Here is a 12768-nt window from a genome sequence, read left to right as displayed (position 1 = left end):
TGGGTATACGATTAGGAAGGGTTTAGATGATATGGGCCAGATGCTGGCAAATCAGCCGAGATTAGGTTAGGTTATCTAGTTGGCACGGATGAATTAGACCGAAGGGTCTGTTTCTGTGCTACATATCTTTATCAGTCTGGCTTGCCACTAACATTTGCCACATCTATATGTACAGTTTCTCTCTGGTGTCAGTGTCAATGCCTTGATGTCTCATTCTTAACCGGACTGGCAGTGATGATTTTTGTAATCTTTTCTTACAGATTATCTGAAGACAGAAGTTTCAAAATCAACAGATAAAGGGCTCAAGTCCAAAATGTTGATTTTCCTGCTTATCTGATGCTGCTTGCCATGCTGCGCTTTTCCAGCGACGCATTTTTTGAATCTGACTCTCCAGCGTCTCCACTCCTCACTTTCATGTCAATGTCTGACAGTCACTCAATCCACCAGGACCGCAACAATTTTCAACTATGATTCTGTGAGAAGGAGCAAAGCTTTCTTTTTGCTTCCTGTTTGAGTACAGGGGCACTGGTTGAAAGACCCTACTGTTGCAGCGCACTGAGTGTGGAGCCTGAAACAACTCTACTGCCTGGAAAGAAGAATTCACGGCGGGGTTGTACACGTGTGTGTGTGTGTCTGTGCAGCTGAAGCTTCGGCCATGGAGAAACCTGAGGCAACACTCCCCGTTGAGAAACCATGGAAGTGTGGCAACTGCGGGAAGGGCTTCCGTGTCCCATCTGTCCTGGCGGCTCATCAGTGCAATCACACTGGGAAGAGGCCGTTCTCCTGCCCCAAGCGGGCGAAGGGCTTTACTTGCTCCTGTGTCCTGCTGGCCCACCAGCATATACAGACTGGTGAGAGGACGTTTTACTGCTCCGTGTGCGGGAAAGGGTTCACTTGTGTGGACAACCTCCAGACCCACCAGCGAATCCATGCAGGAGAGAGGCTTTTCAGTTGCCACAAGTGCGGGAAAGCCTTTAGCAATTCCTCCGACCTGCTGAAGCACCAGCGAGTCCACACGGGGGAGAGGCCATTCAGCTGCCCAGAGTGCGGGAAGGCCTTCAGCGACTCCTCCAACCTGCTGAGGCACCGGCGGGTTCACACAGGGGAGAGGCCCTTCAGCTGCCCAGAGTGCGGGAAGGCCTTCAGCAATTCCTCCAACCTGCTGGCCCATCAGCAGGTCCACACGGGGGAGAGGCCCTTCAGCTGCCCAGAGTGCGGGAAGGCCTTCAGTAAATCCTCCAACCTGCTGGCCCATCAGCGGGTCCACACGGGGGAGAGGCCCTTCAGCTGCCCAGAGTGCGGGAAGGCCTTCAGCAATTCCTCCGACCTACTGAGACACCGGCGAATCCACACGGGGGAGAGGCCTTTCGCCTGCTCTGAGTGTGGTAAGGCCTTCAGCAATTCCTCTGACCTGTTGTCCCACCGGCGAGTCCACACCAGGGAAAGGCCATTCAGCTGCCCCAAGTGTGGAAAGGGGTTCACCCGCTCCTCCAAACTGCTGGCCCATCAATGGGTCCACACCGGGGAGAGGCCGTTTGCCTGCCCCGACTGCGGGCGGAGGTTCACATTGTCCTGCAACTTGCGGAGGCACCAGCGGGGGCACCAGTGCACCCAACAATCAGATTCCACCAGTGCCGCTGCAGTGGGTCACCCCCAAGGCTGAACCTCTTGCCCATTCTGACAGTGGGTGCAGTGGGCTTTTTTGTTTTGTGCTGGACTCACCATCCCCTCCCCGCCCCCACCCCCACAAGCCCACCTACGTGGCTCATGGGTGGTATGGTGACTCAGTGGTTAGTACCACTGCCTCATGATGCTGACCTGGGTTCAATTCCACCCTCGGGATGACAGTCTGTGTGTATCTTTCACGATGTCCCCCCACATCTCTATGGGTTACTTCTGAGTGCTCCGGTTTCCTTCCCCTGGTCTAAAGGTGTACAGGTTAGGATGGATTGGCCCATCTAAATTGTCCCATAGTGTTCTGGGATGTGTAGGTGTGGTGCATTAGTCAGGGGTAAATGTAGAGGAATAGGAATAGGGGAATGGGTCTGGCTGGGTTACTCTGCGAGGGCCAGTGTGGACTTGTTGGGCTAAAGGACCTGTTTCCATACTGTTGGGAATCTAATATTTAAAAAAAAGAATTCCTCCAAGCGATACTGATAAAATATGCCGAGTTGGACAAAGTATCCCGTCAAGTTTGAGACAAACCCAGAGTTGAAGAAGTCGGAAGTCACACAACACCATGTTACAGTGCAACAAGTTTATTTGAAATCACAAACTTTAAGAGCATTGCTCTTTCATGAGTGCTGCTCCTTCATCACTTCATCTGGTGCCATGTGACTTCTGACCTTGTCCACCCCAATTCAATACCAGCACCTCCGCATCAGAGTTGATGAATGAGATTGGAGTTTATTCGGCCTGATTTAGTAAGATGTTTATTTGGAAACTCAAAACTGTCGGACCGACAAAGAGACACGAATGATAGAGTCCCACAGCAGGAGACAGGCCCTTCGGCCCAACATGGTCCATGCCAACCAAACCGTCCATCAACACTAAGCCCATTTCCTTGCACTTGGCCCATTTCCTTCCATACCTTTCCTATCCACTTATTTGTCCAAATGCCTTATAAATATTGTTAATGTACCCACCTCAACCACTTCCGCTGGCATTTCATTCCATATGTGTACCACCGTCTGCATAAAAAAAAGTTGCCCCTCACATTCCCTTTTATTCTTTTTCCTCTAACCTTAAACTGATGCCCTCTAGCTCTCACTTCCCCAACCCCGGGGTAAACGTCAGAGTGCATTCACCCTTTCCATGCCTCTCACGATCACTTCACTTCTCTAAGGGCCCCTGTCAGTCTCTAATGCTCTAAATAAAAATATCTTAGCTTGTCCAACCTCTCCCTTTTACACAGACCCTTGAGTCCTGGCAACATCCTTGTATATGTCTTCAGCACGCTTCCAAGTTTAATAACATATTTGTTATAGACACTGCCCTGTCTACCTATTTTGTTGGAAATATAGGACCGAATCCAAACTGGATAATCTGGCTGATGGGACAGGAAACCACTTCCTTTCTTAAGAGAGAAGTCTCATGGAGAGAACTGGCTGGCTGACTGATCTACTGACCCTCACAGTGCCCCATTGCCCTCAGTTATCTTGAGGGAGTCCACACATTTGCCTAAGGTGGTGCTTGAAACCTTTATCATCTTTGGGATTGGTCCCCATTCATTCCGTGCGATGGAGTCATGCAGCCTGGAAACAGACACTTCAGACCAACCAGTCCATGATCCCTAACTAAACTAGTGCCACCCATCTGCTCCTGGCCTGTATCCAGTTTGTTAATAGTTTTGTTCATTTGTTCACCATGAGAGTTGGATACATAAATTGCTGATTGTTGATTTTAAAGTGTTGGGGATTTATTCTTCTCACTCGAGCAGGTTACACCACTTTTCATGCTAATTTTATAGATTATTGGGCGACACTCTCCTCTGTTTGAGAAAGGTGGTGCTGTCAGCCTTCGCTTTATAAGAGTATTGACGTGATGTACTGCTGAATGCAATGGAGTCAACATGAATCCCAGCCTCTCACTGTGGTTGTGGGTGAATCGCCTTAATTTGGCTCTTAACTCAGAAACTGCACACAATTAACTGCTGAAACAATGATTTACACTTGATTGTATGCAGCAACCAAAAATAAAACTCAAGTAACCAAGTTCAACCTCACTCACAACTTGGCTATCACCCAATTGATGGCAGAATTTAACTGAGTTTCCACCAACAGTTTGTCTCTGGAAGTATCCAGGGATTCAGTGCAGCATTCTTCTTCCAAGTACTGCTGCTGCATCTTTCTGGAGTTGCATTCTGGTGGAGATTCCTCGCTTTCAAATCTGTGGTGTGATGCTTCTTTAGATTCTAACACCATCTCCCCACACTTCTGGAGATCTCCGGTCTGCAGCTTACCTTCTTATCCTCGAGGGTTAGTGGTTTGTTTGATACAGCCTTTCCTGCAAAAAACCCCTTTATGTCAGTGCCTTCCTTCCACAGACAAACTTAATTGTCCTTTTGTCATGAGGTTATTAAACACTTTGCTCATCGGTCCCAGGAAACAACTTGTTGTTTTGCGTCCTTCTACCCAGGGATGACTAACTACCAGAAATTAGGCCATTCAGCCCATTGAGTCTGCTCCACTATTCAATCATGGCTGATATGTTTCTCAACCCAATTCTCCCCGTAGCCCTTGATAGGTAAGAATGATTGAATGGTGGAGCAGACTTAATGAGCTGAATGGCCTCATTTCTGCTTCTGAGGTCTTCTGATGTAGCAGTTTCTCAGTGGCCCTTTTGTTTCTTGGTCCAGAAAGAGTTACTGCTGACTCAGGGAGTTTGGAAAGTTCTGGAGTTTACAGGACCACACCACATTCCTCTCTGCCTCCTCCCGAGATACTGGCAATTCCCAAGATCCCTTGGTATCCCTGAAAACAATCGAGGTAAATCTCTGCTGCTACTCAGGAACAGAAAGATTATGGGGACAGACTATGGAGTTCTACTCCAGGATTCTCTCAAGGTAAACTTACAGGTTGAGTCAGTAGTTGGGGAGGCAAATGCAATGAAGGCATTTATTTTGATCAGACTTGAATATAAAAGCAGGGATGTTCTTCTGAGGCTCCGGTCATGCCACAATTGGAGTACTGTATGTAGATTTGGGCCCCATATCTCAGGAAGGATGTACTGGCCCTGGAACATGTTCAGAGGAGGTTCACAAGAATGGTCCAGGAATGAAAAATTTAACATATGAAGAACATTAGAGGACTCTAGATTTATACTTCATGGAGTTCAGAAGGATGAGAGGGGATCTAATTGAAACCTACAGAATAATGAACGGCGTGGATGTTGGGAATATGTTTCCATTGGTTGGAAAGACTAGAACCTGAGGGCTCAGCTTTCGCGTCAAGGGAAGACCCTTTAGAACAGAGGGGAGAGAAACTTCTTAAACCAGAGTGTGGTGAATCTATGGAATTCACCGCCACAGAAGGCTGCGGAGGACAAGTTACTGAGTATATTTAAGACTGAGATAAATAGGTTCTTGAGTATCAAGGGGATTAAGGGTTACGGGGAGAATGGGGTTGAGAAACGTATCAGCCATGATTGAATGGCGAAGCAGACTCAATGGGCTGAATGGCCTAATTTCTGCTCCAATGGTCTTATGATATGCTGATGTGTGGAGGGGTGAGGAGGGGGGAAAAATGAGATGAAGAGAGAAAGACAGTTAAAGTGAAGCTCGATAGTGATGAAGAAAATATAAGAATTGTATGATAAATGGCAGAACACATAGGAGCACTGGCATACAGAGGGATCTGGGCATATAGATCCGTGGAAGTGGTAATGCAGGTGGGCATGGTGGTCAAGAAGGCACACAGCACGCTTCCTTGAGTGTAAGAGTTACGTTACAGCTCTTTATTCTGACCACATTCGGAATATTGTGTGCAGTTCTGGTCACTGTGCTACTGGAAGGATGTGGGTGCTCTGGCAGAGGGTACAGACAAGGTTCACCAGGACATTGCCCAGTCTGGAGGGCTCTCGTTACGAGCAGAGGAGGCATAAACCTGTATTGTTTTTTTTGGAAAAACAGAGGCTGAGAGGAGACCTCGACAAAATGATGAGACACACAGATTTGCTGGACAGGGGTGGCAAGGTAGCTCAGTGGTTCGCACTGACGCCTCACAGTGCCAGAGCCCTGCGTTCGATTTTGGTCTCAGGCAACTATCTGTGTGGAGTTGGCACATTGTCCCTGCACCCCACCTCCCGTGTCTGTGTGGGCTTCCTCCGGGTGCTCCGGCTTCCTCCTTCCATCCAAACTTGTATAGGTTAGGGTGGATTAGCGAAGCTAAATTACCCATAGTGTCCAGGGAGAGGCAGGTTAAGTTGGATTGTCTGTATGTAAATTGCCCCAATGTTCAGGGATGTGTAAGTTCGGTGCATTAGTCAAGAGTAAATGTAGATAATAGGGGTAAGGGAACGGGTCTCTATGTGTTAATCTTTGGAGGGCCGGTGTTGACTTGTTGGGCTGAATGGTCTGTTTCCACGCTGGAGGGATTCTGTGATAGTCAGAGGCGTTTTTTCCCTCCAGGGTGGAAAGGTCAACTAAAAGAGGGCACAGGTTCAAGGTGAAAAGGGGACTGTTTGGGGGAGAAGTGGTGGGGGTGGGGAATTTACACAGAGAGGTGGTGGGTTTCTGGAACGCATTGCCAGTGGAGGTTGTGGAAGCAGGCATCTTAACAATGTTTAAGGTGTATCTTGATAGACACATGAAGGGGAGGTGAACAGAGGAACAGAAACCACACATGGGCAATAAATAGCAGGTCTAAGTAAGGATTAAGAATTAGCACAGGCTTGAGGGGGTGTGTGTGCCTAAACCAAGTGAGAAGAGCCTGTGACTGTGCTGTATTGTATTGATACAGCTTTCCCCCACTATTTGAAAGAAGAGTGTTCCTTTCATAAGCTGAAATGGGCCTAAAGCGAAGAAGCAATTACCAGTAATTAATTTATATTATGCCTTTCTTTGTAAAAGCGACAATCCTCTTCGGATTTCTTTCGGTTTGTGAGAACAGGTATTAATGTAGGTCTTTTGTAAAAGTGAAGTAGTGTAAAGTGACTTTCGAAAAGTGGGGGATACCCTTATGCAGATGGAGGGGAGATGGGGGAGCAATGAAGAGGGGTGGATGGAGGCTCATGTGGAGAATAAACACAGAGACCAATTGTGCCTGGCCCTGTGCTGGAGACTCAATGGGACAGAGACAAATGTATCTATTTCAGGTATACCTGCAGTATGCTCCATCCAGGATAAAAAAAAAGTCCTTCATCTGCTTCAGCAGACAGGGCAGATGAGCAGTTTCTCCCCAATGTGGACCAGGAGGTGATGCGACTGAATGAAGCCTTTCCTGTGCTGAATGCAGGTGATTGGCCGCTGCCCAGTATATAAATGCTGATGAATATCGGGCAGACGGGGAAGGGAAACCGTTCCTACACTCCCTGCATTTTCATGATTTCTCCATGGTGCAGGTGTCCTCGTATTTCTCCAGGTTCAACAATCAGTTGAAACTCGCTCACACTTATAGCATAGGTGTGGTGTTACTAGTGAACTGGTAATTGGACGACTCTCATTCAGTCTGTAAAGCATGTTCCAGTCACTACTCTGGTGTGTAGGTATGTGAGACTCTGAGTTTCCAGTCACACTGACGTTTAAAACCTAACTAAGCAGACAGACCTTCTCCCCTTTGTTTTCAAGGCCATCAATATCCAAGTCCTGGTGAATCAAGCGACTGTCAGACTTCGATGTGATGTTTGGTCTGAGATTTCTGCCTCCAAATTCTTCTCTTGTAATATTCCTGTGGAAAGAGATTGCAAAGGTCATTGCTGTCAGTCCACAATAGAAAATCAAAACACACAATTCTAGTTTCTGTGGAACATTCTTTCCTCTCTTAATACCCAAGATCTTTGTGCTGATCTTTATGTAAATGTATACAGCAGGGTAATGTGGTGGATTGCATACTCCATGAAGAGTCCACTCAAGTTGCTGAATGGACATCTATCATGCGGTATTGACGTTCTTACTGAAGATACACAATATTCTGCTGTACAATATTCCGAGCCCAGCAACAACTGCAAATCAGGCTTTGAGAGCTATAAACATTCCATCAAATATGTAACATATACCCCAGACTTATCTGTCTTATCTTTACGCACGGTTGTCTTAAATCTGAGTCTTCTGGAAATGTAAGTTTTAAGTGTGACGTTTTGTAAAAGAAGCAGTCGTTTTGGACTCCTTCCATGCCATACTGACTCTATTACTGGAAATACATCCATACTACACCAGGATTCATGGATCAATGACGTGAGGCTAATCTTTACCCTCTTATAATTTTCTGTTACATAAATGTTTCGACGAATGCCAACGCTTTTCACCAGTCATAGAGTCAGAGACATAAAGCACAGAAACAGATCCTTCAATCTAACTTGTCCATGCCAATCGGATATCCAAAATTAGTACAGTTCCATTTGTCATCACTTGGTCCATATCCCTCTAAACCCTTCCTTTTCATATATCCATCCAGATGCCTCCACCACTTCCTCTGGCAGCTCATTCCATACACGCATCACCCTCTGCAAAAAATGGAAGACTGCAAGGTCCCTTTTAAATTTTTCCCCTCTAGCCCTAAACCTGTGCCCTCTAGTTCTGCACCCCCCCTGTCCCAGGGAAAAGACCTTGTCTATCCACCCTATCCACACCCCTCAAGTTTTTATAAACCTCTTTAAAAAACACACACTCAGCCTGAGATGCTCTAGGGAAAACAGCCCCATCCTATTCAGCCTCTCCTTGTGGTTCAAACCCTCCGACTCTGGCAACAGCCTTGTGAATCTTTTCTGAATCCTTTCAAGTATCACAACATCCTTCCTATAGAAGGGAGACCAGAATTGCACACAATATTCCAGAAGAAGCCGACTGAAACTGACTTTTGCAGAGTTTGCTCCCTGCTTGGATTCATACTCTCTGCCTCCCGTTGCTGCAAATGAACAGTGCTTCCCCCCTTCTCTCTCCCTCCCAGGATAAGGAATGGAAAGGAGGAGACATTGCTTCACTCCCAGATTTTACCCAGAAGAGTCCCCCTATTGTCTGAATGCGCAAGTTGGACCATGAGCTTCTAAAGCGACTGCTGCTCCTCTCTTTCTCTGAATGAAGATTGAGCTTCACCCCAGACTGCAACTCCCTTCCTCTGTCCAAACATCTGTGAGCACAGCACATTTTTGTTGAAGTAAGGCATCTTTCCTGAATGTTACAATTAAAGGGGTGTCTTCCCCCTGATATTCAAAGGACGGTAAGTCAGAGACAGGCCACGCCTTGTGTTGTGTGGCATGTGTGACAGTTGCAACAGGATGTCCCAACTCCTATGCTCAATTCAAAATTTGTGAGAAGGTTTGTAGCTCGGGTGCTCGTTGTTGTGGTTCTGTTCGCCGAGCTGGGAATTTTTGTTGCAGACGTTTCATCCCCTGTCTAGGTGACATCCTTAGTGCTAGGGATCCTCTTGTGAAGCACTTCTGTGATGTTTCCTCCAGCATTTACAGTGGTTTGTCTCTGCCGCTTCTGGTTGTCAGTTCCAACTGTCCGCTGCATTGGCCAGTGTATTGGGTCCAGGTCAATGTGTTTGTTGATAGAATCTGTGGATGAGTGCCATGCCAGAGAACGGCCAGGGATTTCCTAGAGGCATGGCCTCTAGGCATTTTTACGGCGCCACATTTTTCAACTCTGGATCTGGGACAAGGTGTGTGGTGTGGGGGTGGGTGGGGTGGGGGAGGGGAAATAAAGAAACTGGTGAAATCTATATTGATCCTATGTAGTTAGTGGGTCACAAAGCAGAAGACGAGGTGTTCTTCCTACAAGCTTCAGGTAGCTAGAGCTTGGAGGGAAAGGCAGCCGAGGACTTACATGTCCTTGACGGATTGGGAGGGGGGAGTTAAAGTGTTCAGCCACAAGGTGGTGGGGTCGTTTCGTTTTGGCGTCTCAGAGCTGTTCCCTGAATTGTTCTGCAAGTTGGCGTCCAGTCTCCCCAATGTGGCAGAGACCACATCGAGAGCAATGGACTTATAAATAAATCTTATAAACAAATTGTACAAATCTTAGCCTGCTAGAGTTATTTTCTTTAATTAAGTTAAAGAAAATTTTAATTAAATTGGGTGACTACATGAAACGGTTTGTTGGTCAGACTCAAATGAGACAATGCCATTAATATCAGTGAACTGCTTTTTTTGTTAGAAGCACAAGTTCTTGATTTATTTTCACAACTTACTGATATTCACATCTGCACATTCAATGTCAAACTCTGACATCAGAAATGACATGACACCATTAATGTTTTTCTTACAATAATTCAACAAACAAATTAATAACACACAGTGAACACCAACTCTCATTAATATGAAATTAAATTTGACCAAATAAAATGTAAAATCAAATGGGAGATAACAAATGGGGGAAGGGCAGAAGGCAAGAAATGCAGCATCATAGAAGGTGCTCCTCCAGGGAGTGTATTTTACCAACTACAACTGCTCAATATAAACAAACACTCTGACATGACACTCCGGTTTTAATGTAAACCATATCCCCATACAGTAGGTACCATTTAAATAAGTTAATAGATACAAGCCTTGACCAAATCCAGCCTCCAGCCGGACCCCCCGCTTCTTGGAGCTCGGACCTTCCTCCAGCTCCGGGGGGTTGTTGAGCTCCTGGGCTCCGGCCGCCGCCGAAGCAGCCGCGGGCGCCAGCTCTCTCTCCTCCACCGCCGACATTTTTAATTTGTTTTCTCGTTCACCCGGTAACCGTCACCTCCCCCTTCCAGGGAATTATACACAAATAAACAATAAACCCCACCGGGGACTGTCTCCTTTTCTTCACAACTTTTGTTTGAAAAGTTCCGGCTTTAATTTGAAATGTATTTTAAAGGTATTTTCTGAGGTAAACGATGCCTGTCTGCCCCCCTCCCTCCGTCAGAAACCGCCCGCTGAGTCGATGAGAAAACCGCAGCCTCGCGCCGCCATCTTGGTTTTTCTTCTTCTTTCCGTCTCCTCCTTCAGTGACGCGCGTCATCCGCGTCCCCTCCAATCAGAGCGCACCTTACACCACCTGACCAATGGCAGCTGGCATTCCGTGTCGTGTTGGTCCCACCCTCTGTAAACTCTCTCTCCGATTAGTCGGTACCGACCACAAGCTTTGGGATTGGTGGGGAATTTCACAATCACGTCAGTGTATCCGCCCTTTTCATTCCCGTTCATTCTTTCAACAGCAGATGACCCAATTTACTCAACGGGCTCTGGGGCGATAGCGGTAGTGTCACATATTCAGGGAGAAGATGTGATTTTTAACGTTATCAACCAATTCAAATGTGGCACCTCCACATCCATTCATTGAACCGAAGAGGGCTCAATTTAGTGTAAAGGGCTCTGAGGGTATAATATTTGTATCCTATGTTAAGAAGAAACCTCTCCCCATTCATTCAATAGAAGAAGGCCTATTTGCTGTAGAGGTTTTTTTATGGCGCAGTGGTAGTGTCCCTATCTTCTTCGCTATGAGGATGCGTAATAACAAGTTTTTAGTCATAAGTCACATGACACCAGGTTATAGTCCAGCAGGTTTGTTTGGAAGGGATCTTACAGAAATATATAAAATTATGAAAGAAATAAAAGTAGGATGTTGCATTGGTAGCTGAGACCTCAAGATTAGACGAAGCAGGTTTAAAACTGAACGGAGAAGAAACTTCTTCACCCAGAGGGTTGTTAATCTATGGAATTCCTTGCACAGGAAGTATTTAACATTACTTCAGCAATTACTAGAAGCAGTAGATAATTCTTTTATTTTTCAAAAACGTAAGGGATATGGTGAAAACGCAGGTAAGTGCAGCATAGTCCACGAAAAGATTAGTCATGATCTTATTGAGTGGTGGAGCGGGCCGGAAGGCCGACTCTTGCTCCTAGTTCTTATGCTCTTATGTTGAAATCACAAGCTTTTGGAGTGTAGACACTTCAGCAGATGAAGTCATGAAAAAACAAGTGCAGGAAAGAGAATTTAGATAAATGAAAGACAGAGCATCTCAACGGTCAATTACTTACTCCCATTCCTATTTCTGATTATCTTACTACACAGCAAGTTGTGTTTTCCAAACATTAATTTTATTTCCATTGTTTAAAATCAAATATTTAAGATGAACAGTGTGTTTGTCCTCACTTGGACACACTGTGAATATCATAGGAACAATTCATAAACTAGATTTGTCACTGAGTCACTCAAGTAGATACTAGAAAGGAGAAAAAAATCCCAACATGTGCAGGATGCTAACGAAAAGTTAGCAACATGAAATGGTAACAGGAGCAAGTGAACAGCCCCAATCAGGAAACTCATATTCTGACATCCACTACAGTACCTTGTACTATTCTTCACTGAACACTGCAATTGCTTTCCTTTTCAGTTTAATGATCCATAATTGAATCTGACTCCAACACACTCTCTGGCAGACAGTTCCAGAGGGCAAAGTATTAACGAAGTAAGTTTTGGATCCATCCCAAAGACAATTCCGATGGACTTTTGCTTCCAAACATTTACAGGAAGTTCTTGGTATGGACACATTTCCAACTTAGTAGGTTTATTCCAGTTTTATAACATATTGGGGTGGCACACTGCTTAGCATTGCTACCTCACAGCATAAGGGACCCAGGTTAAATTCCAGCCTCAGGTAACTGTGTGGAATTTGCATGTTTTCCCTGTCTGCACAGGTTTCCTTCCACTGTCTAAAGAGGGGCTTCGGTACATCCGTGTGGACCTCCTCCAATTAACTGAGGGCAATGGGACACTGTGAGGATCAACAGATCAGACAGTCAGTCAGCAACTTCTCTCCGGGAGACTTGTCTCAAGAAAGGCAGCGGTTTCTTATCTCATCCATTCTCCTATACTCCACAAACTCCACACCGACAGTCGCCCCAAGGGTGGAATTGATCCTTGGTTCCTGGTGCCATGAGGCAGTGCTAATCACCGAGTCACAATGCCACCCCTGAGCCGTGAGGTTGCAGTCCAATGGAAAACAAATACAGTGCACCAACTCTCCCACTGCACCCACTGTCAGGAGAATCAGTCCTGGGGGGGGACTCATGGCAATGTCAGCGTTGGAATCTGATTGTTGTGAGCGCTGGTGCCCCCGCTGGTGCTTCCGCAAGTTGCGGGAA

General features: G+C 46.1%; 2 protein-coding genes across 2 annotated transcripts in view; one reads left to right on the top strand and one right to left on the bottom strand.

Annotated features, from left to right (window-relative positions):
• LOC148142973 (uncharacterized) overlaps positions 1-12768 on the top strand; it is a 96269-nt gene that overhangs the window by 6981 nt on the left and 76520 nt on the right. Inside the window, exon 2 of the mRNA XM_087973917.1 lies at positions 261-1560. Within this exon, the coding sequence (XP_087830043.1) occupies positions 656-1560 (905 nt within the window). The 5' untranslated portion in view covers positions 261-655. The remainder of the gene's footprint in view (positions 1-260; positions 1561-12768) is intronic.
• Positions 1-12768, bottom strand: part of LOC148142974 (uncharacterized) — a 247978-nt gene that overhangs the window by 198551 nt on the left and 36659 nt on the right. The gene's annotated exons all lie outside the window — the stretch shown is intronic.

Source organism: Chiloscyllium plagiosum, unplaced genomic scaffold (assembly GCF_037043375.1).
Source record: "Chiloscyllium plagiosum isolate Xiang-an unplaced genomic scaffold, Cpla_swu_hap1 HiC_scaffold_27, whole genome shotgun sequence".
NCBI lineage: Eukaryota > Metazoa > Chordata > Chondrichthyes > Orectolobiformes > Hemiscylliidae > Chiloscyllium > Chiloscyllium plagiosum.
This window is presented reverse-complemented; position numbering and strand designations above follow the sequence as displayed.